Genomic DNA, 17852 nt, shown 5'->3' with positions numbered 1-17852 from the left:
GTCGAGGAGTGGGGACTGCCTGACTGTGGCCACCCAGATGGGGAAGGAGGCCTGCCGGGGATTCCCAGGGGAAAAGTCAGCTGACAGAACTAGCAGCAGAAGTCCAGCCACCTGCTAGTCTCAGCGGCTTCCTAGCCCAGAAAGCAGCACTCTTGGAGCAAATGAGGAAGTTTCACTCCTGCCCAAGAAGCCTGCCCAGTCCAGGAAGAGAGCTTTAGAAAACGCAGTTTGTTGCAACCATGGAAAAGTCTAATTAAAGCTTAGCACCCTAAGTTCTCAGGTGAGAGCCATGCATTCTTTTCTTTGAGACAGTTTCGCTCTGTTGTCCAGGCTTCGGCTCACCACAACCTCTGCCTCCCAGCTTCAAGTGATTCTCCTGCCTTAGCCTCCCAAGTAGCTGGGATTACAGGCATGTGCCACCACGCCCGGCTAATTTTATATTTTTAGTAGGGACATGGTTTCCCCATGATGGTCAGACTGGTCTTGAACTCCTGACCTCGGGTGACCCACCAAGCCGTGCGTTCTTTAAAACCATCACCCAGCAAGGCATGGTGGCTCATGCTCATAATCCCAGCATGAGGATTTGAGAGGTTGAGGCAGGTGGATCGCTTGAGGTCAGGAGTTTGAGACTAGCCTGGTCAATATGGTGAAACACTGTCTTACTAAAATAATTAGCTGGGTGTGGCAGCAGGTACCTGTAATCCCAGCTACTGGGGAGGCTGAGGCTGGACAATCGATTGAAACCAGGAAGTGGAGACTGCAGTGAGCTGAGAGTGCCACTGCACTCCAGCCTGAAACTCAGTCTCAAATAACAAAACCAAAGGCAAACCCAAAAAATAAATCCATGACCCAACTCCTACATCTAACAGCAGCTGACAGCAGAGGTGCCTCTCCCCAGAGGTCTCAGCATCTCACATTAGAACCCTGATTCTGGCCAGGCAAGGTGGCTTACACCTGTAATCCCAGTACTTTGGGAGGCTGAGACGACGGGTGGATCATGAGGTCTGGAGATCGAGACCACCCTGGCTAATACAGTGAAACCCCATCTCCACTAAAAATAAAAAAAATCAGCCGGGCTTAGTGGCATGCACCTATAGTCCTAGCTACTCAGGAGGCTGAAGCTAGAGAATCACCTGAACGCTGGAGGCAGAGGTTGCAGTGAGCAGGCATCTTGCCTCTGCACTCCAGCCAGGGCAACAGAGTAAGACTATGTCTCAAAAAAAAAAAAAAAAAAAAAAAAAAAGAACGCTGATTCCTGGGTTGGACCCACTGAGCTCTGGATGTAGCCAGTTTCTCTGAGATTGTAACGTGAATTCAAAGCACTAGAGTTATCCCAAAGCTTATCTGAACCTCTCATTGGTACCACTTGGGGTGGGGAAGCCTCCAGATTCCCTTCCAGCTGCTGAGCAACAGCGCCACCTGGCAACCCTCTCAGCAAAGCCAGGGAGCTCTGCCAAGCACCTGACTCCTACTAGGCCCCCCTCAGAGAGAACAAGCTCAGGTTCCAGGAGCAGCCTCTGCAAGACCAACTTTTGGTTAAAAAAAAAAATCACTCAAGGCCAAAGCAACATATAACCACGCCCAACTGGCTTGTTTTATTGGAGAAGGGGACGTGGAATAAACAACACGAGACAGCTGGGACCTGAGGCTGGGAAGAGCCCCCTTCCCTCCCCATACATGCCCACTGCCCCAAATAAAAAATAACCAACTATGGGAGAGCAGCTGAGACAGCGACTAGGGGCAGGGGAAGGAGACACGGAACTCGAGGGCAGCGGTGAAGAGACCATGCGTGTGCTGGGAAGGCCCAGAGGCAGCGGCGGCACGAACAGCGTCAATACAAGTCTCTGTGTCTTCCCGGGGTTATGTATAAATATAGAGATGAGGCCTTCTTTCCCCCTGCTCTCCCTTTTGCTCCGTGCTGCTCGCCGCGGTCCCAGCTCCTCTTTCCACATGAGGGTGAAGGGAAGGGGGGGATGAACAAGTCATCACCGAATTGCAATCAGACCCACATCCATCAGCTTCTGGATCTTCTGTGCTATTACAGGATTCTTTAAGTGTCTACGAAGGAAGAGGCAGTTATATGAAATGAGACAACCTTGCTCTCCGAGCAAGCTCCAATTCAACCCCCGTTCACAGAAGGCCCTGGCAGGGAGGAGTCCTGGCGAGGCTGGGCGCGCAGACTGCAAAGGCCTGCTCCACCTTGCAGAACTTGTCAGTCAGACTCCAAGCCCACACCACAGCTTCCAGCCAAGACCTTTCTCCCAGCTCAATTGGCTTTCCAAATGATTGCTTAAGCTATCACAACTAACAAACAAAGCCCTTCCAGCTCAACGCCCGCTGCCAATCTCCATAGGTTTGGGAGGAATGATACAATTCCTCTTCCTCAGAGACCGAGCACAACCCTCCCAGCTGCGTGCACTCTCATCTGCCTGCTTTTGTTCCCCATGTCCAGCAAGGCTGTCTCTCTGACTCTACGTACTCGCTGAGTGCCTGGGGGTCCTTCTGCATCTGTTCCAGGATAAGGCGCATGGCTGGGTCACTCATGATCTGCTGCACCTCGGGGTCGGCCATGGCTCGTCGCTTCACATCTTCGGGGCTATCATGCCGGTTGTACTGCGCCATCATACAGCGCTGGTAGCCGTCTGCCGCCTCCTGCAGTCCAGAGGAAACAAAGGGGAAGAGTGTGACCACCACCCGGCTCACTGCTTCAGCAGGCCCAAGATAATAGGTAACTGACAAGGGGGATAGACAGCAAGTAAGAGAGAAACCCAGAGAAATGGAGGCGACAGGAAAGATATCAGGGACTGAACACGGAAAAGACCCAACAGAGAAAGAGGCAGGAGTTGTCCCCGGGAGGCCAGAAGCAGCCCCACCTTACAGCTGGAGTCCAGGTCGAGCGCCTTCTGGTACACATCCATGGCTTTGGTGTAGTCCTTCATCGCTTCCAGGGCAGCAGCTTTCCGGGTATAACCCTTGACTACAAACAGGAGAGGTGGCACATTATCCACAAGTAGTGTCCAAGGCTGCTCTCTGTGCCTCTTCACCTGCTGTGACCAACACCGTTCACGCCTGCTGATGCTGGGTCCTAAATGCTACAGGTCCCAAGGACACACAGGTAGACAAAGGACTTGCCCTTTCCTTCTCTAATCTTTTGGCTAGAAACACGGGACAGGCAGCAAAAAGGCACTTACTGAAGGTCGGCTCCAGCTGGATACATTCCTCACAGTCCTAGGAAGAAGCGGCAGAAAGAAATTAGGCTCATTCCCTTGGACAAGCTCACTACAGGCAGCTCGAGCATGTGGACTTCCAACTCTTAAAGCCTGACCCAGCACCACACAGAGGTGACACATCAGGAAAGACAACTCCAGATGATGAACAACCCACACAAGACAAACGGCCCAGACTCTGTAAGAGGCTGATGTTGTGGAAATAAATGCAAGGGGGGAACAATTCCAGTTTGAGAAACTGATGAGTACGTGACAACTAGATGAAATGTATGGGCACTGGTCCTGAGAGCTTTTGAATCCAGAAGCACTGCTGGTTAAAAAACAAAACAGGCCAGGCGTGATGGCTCACGCCTGTAATCCCAGCACTTTGGGAGGCTGAGGTCAGGAGTTTGAGACCAGCCTGACCAACATGGAAAAACCCGTCTCAACCAAAAAGAAAAAAAAAAAAGGGCCGGGCACAGTGGCTTATGCCTGTAATCCCAGCACTTTGGGAGGCCAAGGCGGGTGGATCACGAGTTCAAGAGATTTGAGACTATCCTGGTCAACATGGTGAAACCCTGTCTCTACTAAAAATACAAAAATTAGCTGGGCATGGTGGCGCGCGCCTGTAGTCCCAGCTACTCAGGAGGCTGAGGCGGGAGAATTGCTTGAACCCAGGAGGCGGAGGTTGCGGTGAGCTGAGATCGCGCCATTGCATTCCAGCCTGGGTAACAAGAGCAAAACTATCTCAAAAACAAACAAACAAACAAACAAACATCTATATATATTTTAAAAATAGATAGATGGGGTTTCACCATAATGGCCAGGCTGGTCTCGAACTCCTGATCTTAGGTGATCCACCCACCTTGGCCTCCCAAAGTGCTGGGATCATAGGCATGAACCACAGCACCTGGCCTAAAATTATTTTTTTTTTAATTAGCTGGCCGTGGTGGCACGTGCCACCTAGCTATTAATAATCCTAGCTATTTGGGAGGTGGAAGCAGGAGAACTGCTTGAACCCAGGCAGTAAAGGTTTCAGTGAGTTGAGATCGTGCCATTGTACTCCAGCCTGGGCAGCAAGAATGAAATCCCGTTTAAAAGAAACAAACAAAAACAAAAAAGAAACAGAACAAGGCCAGGCGCAGTGGCTCACACCTGTAATTCCAACACTTTGGGAGGCTAAGGCGGGTGGATCACCTGAGGTCAGGAGTTCCACAGCAGCCTGGCCAACATGATGAAACCACGTCTCTACTTAAAAAATTTCTTTTTGCTGGGCTACTGGCTGCACCTACAATAATTCCAGCTACTCGGGAGGCTGAGACAGGAGAATCCCTTGAACCTGGGAGGCGGAGGTTGCAGTGAGCCAAGATCATGCCATCGCACTCCAGCCTGGGCGACCACAAACCAATTCCATTTCAAAAAAATAAGATTAAATTAACCCCAGAGTTTCAAAACATATTTTTGGACAAGTGGGAAAATCTTGAGTATGGATGGAGAGACAGCAGATGACATTAGGCCTTGGTACAGATGAGGTCACCTGTGCTGACAGTGCCGCATTGGACAGGGAGTCTTTTCAGGCAATGTGTGCATGAGACTTGGATGTTTCATTCTAAGTGCCAAATGTATACAGTTCTTTCACAAACGGTTCAGCAATAACGGGTCAATTTTTAATCATCAAAGGTGGAAGTTACACCAGGAATTCGCTATGTATTCTTCTTTTTCAAACATCTTCCAAGTAAGAAATTATGAAGAACATGATGCAGCACACTGAGCCTGCCTGGGCCTAATTCCAACCCTTCCACCAAGAAGTCAGCAGAGCGGCAGAAATCCCATTCATTCTTCTTCCACACTTTCACGACTGGGATAGTACTGCCCACCTCCCAGGTGACTGACAACCTGCTAGTCTTCGCATCACAAATTGATATGCTTTTGACATGACTCTTGGACAATTCTACTAGTGGAAATGCTGTCTCTAGGCCAAGACACAGACCCAGAAGACAGTGGCACAAAATATAAAACCAACACAAAGCCAGGTATGGCTGCTTCTAGACAGATCACACTTTGTCACCTTCCCATAGTACGGTCCAGATTTGTTAGAGAACATTCCAAAAAACTCTGATAGAGGCAGAGTGGCTGATATTCAAGAGAATGATGGGAACTCCACAGTATCAAACTTAATCGTATCTGACCAAACTTCATGTGACTGAGAACGGCAGACCTACCTACCCGAGCAAAACAGGACAAGAAAGCATAGTGCAGCTGCTGAAAAAACAACAGGGCAGTTCGTCAAAAATTAAACACAGGCCGGGCTCAGTGGCTCATGCCTATAATCCCAGGACTTTGAGTCCAAGGCAGGAGGATCTCTTGTGCCCAGGGGTTTGATACCAGCCTGGGAAAACATGTTGAAACCCTGCCTATAAAAATACAAAAATTAGCTGGGTACAATGTGCATGCCTGTAATCCCAGCCACTCAGGAGGCTGAGGTGGGAGGATGGCTTAAGCAAGGGAAGCGGACGTTACAGTGAGCTGAGATTGTGCCACTGCACTCCAGCCAGTCTGGGCAATAAAGCCAGACCTTGTCTCAAAAAAACAAAAACCTGGCTGGGTGCAGTTGCTCACACCTGTAATCCCAGCACTTTGGGAGGCCGAAGCAGGCAGATCACCTGAGGTCAGGAATCAAGACCAGCCTGGTGCAGTGGCTTATGCCTCTAATCCCAGCACTTTAGGAGGCTGAGGCAGGTGAATCTCAAGGTCAGAAGTTCGAGACCAGCCTGGCCAACATAATGAAACACCATCTCCACTAAAAATACAAAAAATTAGCTGGATGTGGTGGCACGCACCTGTAATCCCAGCTACTCAGGAGGCTGAGGCACGAGAATTGCTTGAACCCGGGAGGCGGAGGTTGCAGTGAGCCAAGATTACGCCATTGCACTCCAGCCCCAGCAACAATGAGAGACTCTGTCTCAAAAACAAACAAACAACAACAACAAAAAACAACCAAAAAGGCAAAAACAAATAAAAAAATGTGAGGAAGGATACGGAGGTGAAACAACCCATGTACTGCCAACCACTAATGACTCCATGGGCCAGGACCATTTAGATACATGTCCCATATTTTAAACACACACACACACACACCCCACCCACACCTACATCCACACCCACACACACCCATAATTCTGGGCAAGATAGCAAGACCCCAACTCTATAAAAAAAATTAAAAATGTAGCTGGGTGTGGTGGCATGTGCTGTGGTCCTAGCTCCTCAGGAGGCTGAGGTGGGACAGAGCAAGAGACTATCTCAAATGTCATCAACCCAAAGTTGATGAAAACACAGAGAGAAAACCCTCCCCTCATCTGCAGGTTTACAGTAATGGCTGCTCCCACACAACTGGGTCTCACCTTAAGTGCCAGCTGGAACTCCAGAAGTTTGGTATAGCAGGCAGCTCGATTACTGTATAATTTGGCATCTTTTGGGTTCCTTTTGATGGCTTCTGTATAATGCTTCATGGCCTGGGGATAGTCCCCTGGGGAAGAAAAACAAAGACAATCTTTAAAAAAGCCCCCATGTGTACCAGGCCCTATTTACCCCACAGTCAGGCACGGGAAGCACCCAGCACGCTCTCATGCACCCGACCCCCTGAGCTGCAGGCAGTACCTTTCTGAAAACACTCGTTGCCTTTGTTCTTCTCCTCCAAAGCCAGGTCGGGGTTTATGTAGGCCAGCCGCTCTTGCTCCTTCAGGATTTTCTCTGCCTACAAAAAATAATTCTTGGAATAGTAATTTAATGCTCATAAACATCTAAATACTAGACTTAAAAACAGAATTAGGATTTTAATTTTCAGAGTACTGCTGACAAGATTTTAAAAGAAATGTACAGTTTTTATTATTAAGCTATAACATGAAAGAGAAGGAATGATATTGACACAACACTTGGTACAAAAATAAGGTGTGTATGAAAAGGATGCATGCCTAGCCAGCCCCATTCATTTTCTCACCTGTTGTGAATAAACTCACCCCCTACATAATTTAAGACAACTGGCTTAATTCACACCATTTTTCTTGTATAAAATAGTAAAAATTTTGTTACAACAACTACTAATACCATTAATACACAGGCCCTCAATATTAACACATTTAGGGCTGAACTCTTGGCCAATACAAAAAGCTGCAAAAAAAGCCAGATCATCTCCTCCATGTTGTCACTGTTAAATGACAGAGAAAGAAGCATAGAAGATGACCAAAGTCACGACCTAAAAAAATTAGATTCAGCCAGGCATAGTGGCTCACGCCTATAATCCCAGTGCTTTGGGAGGCTGAGGAGGGCAGATCACTTGAGCTCAGGAGTTCAAGACCAGCCTGAGCAACACAGTGAGACCCTTTCTCTACAATAATAATGGGCACAGTGGCTCACACCTGCAATCTCAGAGCTTTGGGAGCCCGAGGTGGGTGGGTCATGGGGTCAGAGACCAGCCTGGTCAACATGGTAAAACCCCATCTCTACTAAAAATACAAAGAAAATCAGCTGGGCATGGTGGCGCATGCCTGTAATCCCAGCTACTCAGGAGGCTGAGGCAGTAGAATGGCTTGAACCTGGGAGGAGGTAGCAGAGAGCCGAGATCGTGCCATTGCACTACAGCACGGGCGACGAGAGCGAGACTCCATCCCAAAAAAAAAAAAGAAAGGTCAAATTCATCATTAAATAAATAAAACAGTAAGAAACAACAGCTTAATTATTAGGAAACACCCCTATTCTTTTCCTACCCACCTGCTGGCATTTCTTGAGCACATCTGGGGTTCGGTGCTCTGCCAGAGACTTGTTATAGAAATGGATGGCATCCTTGTACTTTTCTTCTTTGAAGTAGGAGTTGCCAATTCGAGCATAAGCTCTGATAAAGAAAACAGGGACAAGTATTGCTTAGGACAAAGAGATAAGGTCAGCTCCTGCAGAGAAAACACACCTGCAACTAGAAAGGCCCGCAGCACTGCCTTTCAACACCTTTTGTCTTGGCTCCGGTGACCTTCTTGCCAGCCCTTTCTTAACACAGCAGATTTTATAGCCAGGAGCCCTCCTCCCCATGCAGGGAAACTGAAGTCTTGGACAGCAAACCCTCCGTGCTACTCAAGGTATTCTGGAAGGTTGAGCATACTTGGCAATCTGTCGATAGTCTTCTCGGTTTTCTCTCCCCACTTCAATGGCCTTCTCACAAAGCTCCCGACACTTATCGTAGTCACCCTTTTCAAAGTATACCGCTGTCAGGCAGGATGGTTAAAAAGGAACAGTCAGTCCTTGCTCCTTCCCTCAGAGACACCCAACAACTTCCCTGCCCCTTGTTTTAGGCCTCACCTGCTTGATTGGTAATGTAAGTCATGTTGGTAGGGTCCAGCTCCTTTGCTTTGTCGTAATGCTTCAAGGCTGTGTCAAAGTCTTTCTTCTTGTAGGCATCGTTCCCCAGCTCTTTTTCTTTCAGTGCCTACGTGAAGTTTAGAAGAAGTGAGTGCTGAGCAAATCTAACTCTGGTGACAAAGACAGCAAGAATCTCTGATCTGTCACAAGTTCTAAAATACAATTAATATATATAGAATTCTAGCAAGTTCTCCAGAAGACCTCTTCATCAGTTATAGACAATAGCCATTTATCAGCCATTAGAATGACACCTTCGTCTTTGCTTGCTCTGAAACTCCCCCTTTCCCACCTACTATCCTGGATCTTTGTCAGGAAGCAGAGGGCTTCTTTAGGGGAGAAGAAATCCCTTCAACTTAAAGCAACTGGTGAGGACAGTACAGTTTTGGACCAGGCTTTATTCTGAGAGGCTGCAGCAGATCTCGTTTTGGTTGTATGGCTGCCTCAGGGTCTTAGCTTCAGTGAACCACAGCAGAGGGGGTGGTGAGAAGATGGGGAGAAGGGGATGAGTGGCACGAGTCTTCAGCAGAACTCACTACCGCCCACACTGGAGGGCCTTTTTCCAGCCGAGACACCCTGAACAACCAACACTCACCCATTTCAAGGTGCTAAATTTAGCAACAATCTGCTGCTCCAGTTTACAAGGAGGAAAATGAAATTGTTGAGGCACATGCCTTCTGCTCCAGGAGTGCTGCTTAGCGGACACTTGCAACCACACGCCACGTCCAGCCAGGAAGTGAATGCTGAGGGACTGATGTGGACAATGCTCTTCTGGATCATGGCAAGGACCTGAATTGCTCACAACTTTCCAGTCCTGCTCTGACCAACATTCACACACTGGCAGCGTTGCTGTCTTCGCTATATGTTACTCCTAGGAAATCTCTTGGGAAGTTGATTTTTTTTTTTTTTTGAGACGGAGTCCTATTCTTTTGCCCAGTCTGGAGTGCAGTGACACAATCTTGGCTCACTGCAACCTCCGCCTCCCGGGTTCAAGCAGTTCCTCTGCCTCAGCCTCCCAAGTACCTGGGACTACAGGCGCACGCCACAACACTCGGCTAATGTATTTTTAGTAGAGACAGGGTTTCCCTATGTTGGCCAGGCTGGTCTTGAACTCCAGACCTCAGGTGATCCACCCACCTCAGCCTCCCAAAGTGCTGAGATTATAGGTGTGAGCCACTGTGCCCAGCCTGAAGCTGATCTTTTAACATGCTGACCATTCTAATGAATAATAGCCATAAGCTTAGCATATACTAAAGTACTCAAAATAGTTACAGCTGGGCACACTGGCTCATGACTGTAATCCTAGCTGAAAAGCAGAAGCGCTGTGTTTCCCAGGAGTTCAAGACCAACCTGGGAAACATAGTGAGACCTCTAAAATAATAATAATAATATTAATACTCATGGTCATTCAAGGTCAACAGATGTTCCCATTTAACATAAAGATTTCTAGTTGTTCATAAATGTATGACCGTGAGGAGGCAAACAACGAGACCTGCTTCTTATTCTCTGGAAGATCTTCTTCCATTGGCTCTGGCTTGGTCTCCTTTTTGGGAGGTGGTGGTGGCGGAGGTGTTGCAACCTCTTCCTCCTCATCCATACTGCCCAGATCAACCCCAAGGAGGACACTGAGAGTGGTCATGATCCGGGGATCTTGTAGTTTCCTAGTATTGATTTAAAAAAAGAAAGAAATATTGCAATTACTCCTCCCCACAATCAGTGTTTAACTCCTACAGTATCAAAGTCAGATCTAGATTTGGCGCCACTCATGAGCTACAACTAGCGGATATGCAAACCTTCAAAACACCATCCATCTAAAATAAAGTCAAAAAAATAAAAAATAAAATGAAGTCACAGATGGCCGGGCACAGTGGCTCACAGCTTTTCGGAGCCCCAGGCAGGCGGACCACTTGAGGTCTGAAGTTGGAGATCAGCCTAGCCAACTTGGTGAAACCCCGTTTCTACTAAAAATACAAAAATTAGCTGGATGTGGTGGTGTGTACCTGTAATCCCAGCTACTAGGGAGGCTGAGGCAGGAGAATCGCTTGAACCCAGGAGGTGGAGATTGCAGTGAACCGAGATCATGCCACTGCACTCCAGCCTGGGTGACAGAGTGAGACTCCATCTCAAAAAAAAAAAAAAAAAAAAGAAATGAAGTAACAGAGGTCAAGTTTATTCCTCAAGGCTGGCAGACACAGAGGAATGAGTTGTTACAGGTATACTTCCCTAGCTGATCTCAGGGGCCAGATGACTGAGATAGAGACGGATACCATTTACAAGACTTAGACACAGCTTTACAGATGAACTGCAACCCTGTTTCCACTCCCATATACCAATAGAGACAGCAGGACCTAAGTAGATGGAAAGGATGGGGTTGATGCTAGATCAGAGTTCTAGGAGACCAGGCAAGAGGTGTATCTGGACTACAAGGAACATTCTAGATTACAGTGATATGTGCTCCCCCGACCCCTTCTATAATTACAAATAAACAATCACCCCCTACTGCTCTGCAGAGAATAAGCAAAGGCAGGAACTCTGCCATTCAGACCAGGGAACCCTCTGCCGTGAAGTTACAGGAAGACAACCTAACATTCCCCCCATTGCCAGAACCTCAATGAGAGGCATCCACTTACGTGCCCAGATCAGAAGGCTTATTTCGCAGCTGCTCTACCAGCTCCCGGTAGGTGGGATCACTGAGCAGTGTCCTTGTCCTGGGATCATTCTCCAACTTCTGATACAGATTGGGCATGTTGAAAGGGTTCATGAATTTTCTCTCTGCCCGAGTAAAGGAAAGCACATCACTATGAAATGTTCACTAGAATTACTGCATCCCATACCCTACCAGACCGACATTTTGCGGGGAGAGGGGCGCCTCAAAATTCATTCCATTAAGAAAATAAGAAAGAAAATGGTGTGTGGCGCCTACCTGCCAACCTGGCCTCCATATTCTGTAAACCCTCTTTCAGCTGAGGGTTATTTGCCTCGTGTTTTAAGCCCTCCTCGTAGGTTCGCTTGGCTTCTTCAAACCGATTTAAGAACTCAAGAGCTGCTGCTTTTCGTGAATAGCCCTTAAACCAAAAAAGAAAGACACAAAATAAAGAACACCCAGAGGTAAATCCAGAAAACAAACTCAGAAAAGAACAATCCTACATTTTATGGAAAAAAAAAAATTCACATGAAGGCCAAAGAGAAAAAAGGAGAGAGTGGGCTATGGAGTCAAGGCTGCTACTTTAAGAATCCATTCAAATAGCAGAGGCACATCTGCCCCATCCCATTCACCTCATCAACTCCAGTCAGTTTCTTTGACAGCATTGCTTCCGTTTAGGTATTTTTAATTCTTGGTAGACACAGGGACTCCTCTTGTTGCCCAGGCTGGACCCAAACCCTTGGGCTCAAGTAATCAAGTCATGCCTCAACCTCCCAAAGTGTTGGGATTATAGCCAGGAGCCACTGCACCTGTTTTTTTTTCTTTTTTTTGAGACAGCGTCTTGCTCTGTCACCCAGGCTGCAGTGCAGTGGCCTGATCTCAGCTCACTGCAACCCCTGCCTGCCGGGCCCAGAAGACCTGCCTGCCTCAGCCTCCTGAGTAGTGGGGACTACAGGCGTGCGCCACCATGCTTGGCTCAGTTTTTTTGCATTTTTAGTAGACAGGGTTTCACCATGTTGGTCAGGCTGGTCTCAAACTCCTGACCTCAAGTGATCTGCCCACCTTGGCCTCCCAAAGTGTTGGGATTACAGGTGTGTGACACCATGCCCAGCCCTGGCCTCTTCCTTCTTAGCACCAAAAATAAAGCCTGTATTACAGCTAACCAGTGTCTTAGCTTTGATGAAAAATACCATTTCTGAGGAGGATACTCAAACGGGAGGTGGGTAGGTAACTATCAGTCTATCAAGACAGGTGAGCCTCAGGCCACCAAAGGGCATTTCTGTAAAGGCATGAAGGACCCCTCCACCTCTGCCGCCCACAGCTGACCTTGCCCCAGTCAGGCTTTAGGTCGACGGTCTTGCAGCCATCCTCATAAGCCTTTTGGTAGTCTCCTTTCTTGGCATAGGCGGCAGAACGGTTGCTGTAGAGCAAGTGGTTGTGGGGATCCAGCTTAATGGCTTCGGAGTAGCACTGTAAGGCATCATCAATGTTGCCTGCACTCAGGGCCTTGTTGCCCTTCTCTTTCAGCTCATTGACCTAAGGGAAAAAGAGCACACAGCTTCTCCATGATGTGCCCATTTCATCCCAAGCTTTTAAGACGACACTCATTCTTTTATGTGGATACCAACAAATAAATAGGTTACTTTATAGATCAGAAGAGAGGAAACGGGTTCATTTTTATTTAATTTTCCACGCCTTCCTTAGGGAGCCAACAAAGAAAAAATAAGCAGAGGCAAAGAGCCCAGGCTGCGTGCCACACTGGCCCCACCTGACGAACAAGGGCTCTGTCACTCTTCCAGTCTCCACATGGAGCTCAGGAAGCCACTCCAGGACGGACCCAGATGTTCCTTTCACAGAAGAGTAAATTCATTTGTCACAGATTTCCAAAGCATCCAAAAGACAAACGGAGCACAGGCCTAGTCACCCTTCACAGCAAGAAAGTGGATGAAGTGGCAGTGATACATACTCCAGTGACCCAAAGGCTGTGGGATGGCAGGGAAGCTTCTCTTTCTTAGGAGCGGCAAGATGCTTGCCTATGGCGTGGTTACCATGTCCTCCCATCAGAGAAGAACCGATCTCCATGTCCTGGTGTGGCAACATGTCACCACATGATAGATAAATGTTCATTAATGGGTAAGAGTCAAGATAGCCCCTAAATTGATTCTTGCCATGCTCAAATATTACTATATTACAAAGGAGATGGAGGATAAAGAAATACTGTTGTGATGAAAACATCTTTCTCAAACATTTAGAATGCCAGAAATAGGGATACAGCAGGTTTTCTTTTGTTTTTTGAGATGGAGTCTCACTCTGTCGCCAGGCTGGAGTGCAGTGTCTCACTGCAACCTCCACTTCCCGGGTTCAAGAAATTCTCCTACCTCAGATTCCCGAGTAGATGGGACTACAGGTGCATGCTACCACGCCCAGCTAATTTTTTAAATTTTAGTAGAGATGGGGTTTCACCATATTAGTCAGGCTGGTCTTGAACTCCTGACTACAGGTGATTCACCTGCCTCGGCCTCCCAAAGTGCTGAGATTATAGGCATGAGCCACCACGCCTGGTGGGATACAGCAGTTTTAAAAAGAGAGGCAGACCTTGGCCCCGTCAAAACGGGGTCCTCACTAACGGGCTTCTCCTTACTGAGCTGCCCCACAAAAGCCTACCTGAGGGCAGGGACCCCTCAAAAAGCTCCACTCATTCATTTATTTTGAAACACAGTCTTGCTCTGTCCCCCAGGCTGGAGGACAGTGGCATGATCTCAACTCACTGCAACCTCTGCCTCCTGGATTCAATCGATTCTCCTGCCTCAGCCTCCTGAGTAGCTGGGAATAAAGGAACCCACCACTACACCATGCTAACTAACTTTTGTATTTTTAGTAGAGATGGGGTTTCACCATGTTGGTCAGTCTGAAACTCCTAACCTCATGTTCTGCCCACCTTGACCTCCCAAAGTGCTGGGATTACAGGCGTGAGCCAGAGACCCCGGCTGTATTTGTTTTAAAACAGCATCTCACTCTGTTACCCAGCCTGGAGTGCAGCAGCATGATCACACCTCACTGTAACCTTGAGCTCCTGGGCTCAAGCAATCCTCCTGACTCAGCCTTTTAAGTAGCTGGAACTACAGGTGTGTGTCACCAGGTCTGGCTAAATTTTGTGTGTGTGTGTATGTGTGTATGGTAGAGATGGCGTCTTGCCATATTGTCCAGGCCTGTCTCAAACTCTTGGCCTAAAGCAACTCCTGCCTCAGCCTCCCAAAGGTGAACCACCACACCAGGCCAAAGGATCCCTTTAAGAGGTAAACATTCTGTGAGATAGAGCTATGGCACCAAAGTTACTAACTCATTGTATGTATTATCCACCCATGACCCGTAAATTGATGCAAGAAATAATTTTGTTAAGAGAAATTATTTTAGGCTGTAATCTCGGCACTTTGGGAGGCTGAGGTGGGTGGATTACGAGGTCAGGAGTTTGAGACCAGTCTGGGCAGCATGGTGAAACCCCATCTTTACTAAAAATATAAAAATTAGCCGGATGTGGTGGTACATGCCTGTAGACCTAGCTACTTGTGAAGCTGAGGCAGGAGAACTGCTTGAACCTGGGAGGCGGAGGTAGCTGTGAGCCAAGATCGCGCCACTGCATTCTTGCCTGGGGGAAAAGAGTGAGACTCCATCTCAAAATAAAAAAGAGAGAAATGATTTTGGAACCCTGAAATAGAGAGATCAGAAACTTCCATCAACCAGCCAGACCTTAGAGAGGGACCGGCATAAGGAACCTGCCAAATTAAGCAAACAGGGGATTGAAAAATCCTAGAGCCCAAGATGGAGGCCAGAAGACAAGGAGTTAACAAAACTCAAGTGGTGTCAAGAGGCAGCTGGTGAAGTTCCTGCCCATCCTTTAGAAAAGCATTTTTCAAACAGAGCACTGATCGGCAGTGGGTCAGGAAATCAATTTCGTAGGTCATGACCAGCATTTTAAAAGAGTAATGTATTTCGCAGCCGTATGCCTGTGCTGGGTTAAATGTAAGAAGTGTAACATTGTGGGATTTATTTGAAAGGCCCCTACTAAAAAAATACACGCTTGAACACTCAAAATCTGTCCAACCTGAGTTGTTTTTTTTTTTTTTTTGAGACAGAGTCTCGCTCTGTCACCCAGGCTGGAGTGCAGTGGTGCAATCTCAGCTCACTCTAACCTCCACCTGCCAGGTTCAAGCAATTCTCCTGCCTCAGCCTCCCAAGTAGCTGAGACTACAGGTCTCATGGTGTACCACCATGCCAGGCTAACTTTTTTTTTTTTTTTTTTAAGTAGAGATGGGGTTTCACTATGTTGGCCAGCTTGATCTCGAACTCCTGAACTCGAGATCTGCTTAACTCAGCCTCCCAAAGTGCTGGGATTACAGGTGTGAGCCATCAGGCTGGCCCAACTTGAGTATTTTCTAAACTGAAATACAAACTTGACAGCTGAAAATGAAAACAAAAGGTAGAGAAGTTGCATGTTTATTTTCAGGAATGGTTTCAAGACAGTGGGCCCAAACACACCTAGGGCTAAATGGCAGGTCGCCTGTACAGAAACCACATCAGTTTGCAGGCCTGAGTTCAGCAAAACATTCGTTGACTATCTACCTGTACATACACTTCTATGAGTGATTTAAAAACAAACGAACATTTTAAGTCCAAGCAACGTGGCTCACACCTGTAATCCTTGTGCTAACGCTGTGAGAGGCCAAGGCTGGAGGATTCCCTGAGCCCAGAAATTCAAGAACAGCCTGGCAAACATAGCGAAACCCCCACCTCTACAAAAAATTTAGAAATTACAGTTGTGATGGTGGTGTGCCCAGCTACTCAGGAGGCTGAGGCAGGAGGACCACTTGAGGCCAAGAATTTAAGGCTGCAGTGAGCTATATGATCCTGCCAGTGGACTTCAACCTGGGCCACAGAACCACACCCTGTGTCTAAAAAATAAAGTTAAAATTTGGTAACATTAGAAAGAGATCCTTTCTTTTTTCTTTTTGAGACTGAGTCTCACTTTGTTGCCAGGCTGGAGTGCAGTGGCACGATCTCGGCTCACTGCAACCTCCGACTCCCTGGTTCCAGGGATTCTCCTGCCTCAGCCTCTCGAGTAGCTGGGATTACAGGCATGCGCCACCACGCCAATTTTTTTTTTGGTATTTTTAGTAGAGACAGGGTTTCGCCATGTTAGCCAGGATGGTCTCCTGACCTCAGGTGATCTATTGGGTTTAGCCTCCCAAAGTGCTGGATTACAGGCGTGATCCACCACGCCCAGCTGTGATACTTTCTTAAAAGAACAATGCCTTAGTCCAGAAACCTTCTCCCCTATACTACAGCCCATTTAACCCTAGATACAACTTTACTATTAAATGGGCAACAAAAAGTTTATTAACTTCATTTGTAGTCTTTTCTTTAACACAGCAAGGAAGCTCGAGTTTTGCCCAAAGAACCAACTGCTACAGGACACCAAAAGGCTCAGCTCTGTCTCACACCAAAAAAAGTGAGCTGTTTTGTCCTTTTTCTTCCGATGAATCATTACAGCTCAATGACAGCTTCCAATGGAACAAAACCTCCAGGCCTTTCACAACCACAAGCTACTGAGGACATAACCAAGTCACTGAAAGCAAGCAGTAGCCGCTTCAAACTCGGCCCCCCAAATGCTCAATGGAGGCCCATAACTTCCAGCTGCTGTTCTCTGTAACGTAAATTCTACAACCACGAATTCCTCCCCGCGTAGTCAAAAGCCCACCTTTCGGAAGTGTCAGTCCTCGGTCACTCGACAATCACACACAAGCATACAAGAAGAGGGGGAGGGGCCGCAATACGTTTGTAAAACACTGGCAGAGATGGAATTCGTTCCAAGGACTTTTGCGGCACCCTCCCCTTCCCCGCATCAGGCACTCAGCCTGCGGCTCCTCGAACCCCCGCTCAACACTCTCGCTCCCCGACCTTCTCAGATGCAGAGGAGCAGGATGTGCCCCAACTGGGTACACCAGGCTGCTACGACCCTCGGCGACTCCCAGTGTAGTCCCGTCCCCGCTCCCTGGATCCGTCCAAGTTCCTCGTGGCCAGTCCGAGAGGTTTCTCCGTCGGCCGTCACAGATCTCCCGAAGGGCGACAACGCGGGTGCGGACCCCGGCCCCTCGCCCACCTCCACCCTGCCCCGTGTGGCCCACACCCTCCCCCGCTCGGCTTCCAGCCGCCCCTCAGGACACCTTCAGGGCCCGGCGGCGGCCCCTTCTTCCCGCCACCGGCCGGACTCACAAGCTGTGGCCTCCTTCGGGCCCTCCTTGCCCAACCAAGAGGTGATGGACGATCCCCGCGACCGGGCCTCGCTATAGACCCCGCTCCCGCCCGCCGGCAGCGGCCCTCACACCCTCGCCTCCCCGCCGCCGCTCTGTCCGGCCCCAGCACCCCTCTTCGGTCGCCTCGATCCGTCACCCGCCCCGCCCCCCTACCGCGGCCTGGCCTCCGCCGGTCCCCGAGCCTTAGCCCGCCCCTCCCCCTTCACCTGCTCCATAGCGCAGCGCAGCCCGGAATCTCGTTGAATCGAATCCGTCCGCTCCGCGTTACCAACCGCACGCGCCGCCTTC

General features: G+C 48.5%; 1 protein-coding gene across 1 annotated transcript; it reads right to left on the bottom strand.

The window, feature by feature from the left end:
• Positions 1 to 1566: 1566 nt before the first annotated feature.
• Positions 1567 to 17837, bottom strand: STIP1 (stress induced phosphoprotein 1). The gene is made up of 14 exons (XM_002755464.5): positions 17771 to 17837; positions 12580 to 12789; positions 11533 to 11674; positions 11240 to 11381; positions 10102 to 10270; positions 8553 to 8679; positions 8356 to 8458; positions 7974 to 8094; positions 6864 to 6960; positions 6608 to 6732; positions 3192 to 3228; positions 2874 to 2977; positions 2480 to 2652; positions 1567 to 2058 (listed from the first exon to the last, which is right to left on the bottom strand). Exons 1-14 carry the CDS (start codon positions 17777 to 17779, stop codon positions 1986 to 1988), a joined length of 1632 nt encoding a protein of 543 aa, XP_002755510.1. The 5' UTR covers positions 17780 to 17837; the 3' UTR covers positions 1567 to 1985.
• Positions 17838 to 17852: the final 15 nt, after the last annotated feature.

The sequence above is a fragment of the Callithrix jacchus genome, chromosome 10 (assembly GCF_049354715.1).
Source record: "Callithrix jacchus isolate 240 chromosome 10, calJac240_pri, whole genome shotgun sequence".
Taxonomy (NCBI): domain Eukaryota; kingdom Metazoa; phylum Chordata; class Mammalia; order Primates; family Cebidae; genus Callithrix; species Callithrix jacchus.
The sequence above is the reverse complement of the archived record's forward strand: the minus strand, read 5'-3'. Positions and strand labels throughout refer to the sequence as shown.

Excerpts from the sequence above, each read along its gene's own strand:
- STIP1 (XM_002755464.5), bottom strand. Across the intron at positions 10,271-11,239 it reads AAGCCTTCTGATCTGGGCAC|GAAACTACAAGATCCCCGGA; the intron begins GTAAGTGGATGC and ends AATCAATACTAG. Across the intron at positions 6,961-7,973 it reads TGCTCAAGAAATGCCAGCAG|GCAGAGAAAATCCTGAAGGA; the intron begins GTGGGTAGGAAA and ends TATTTTTTGTAG.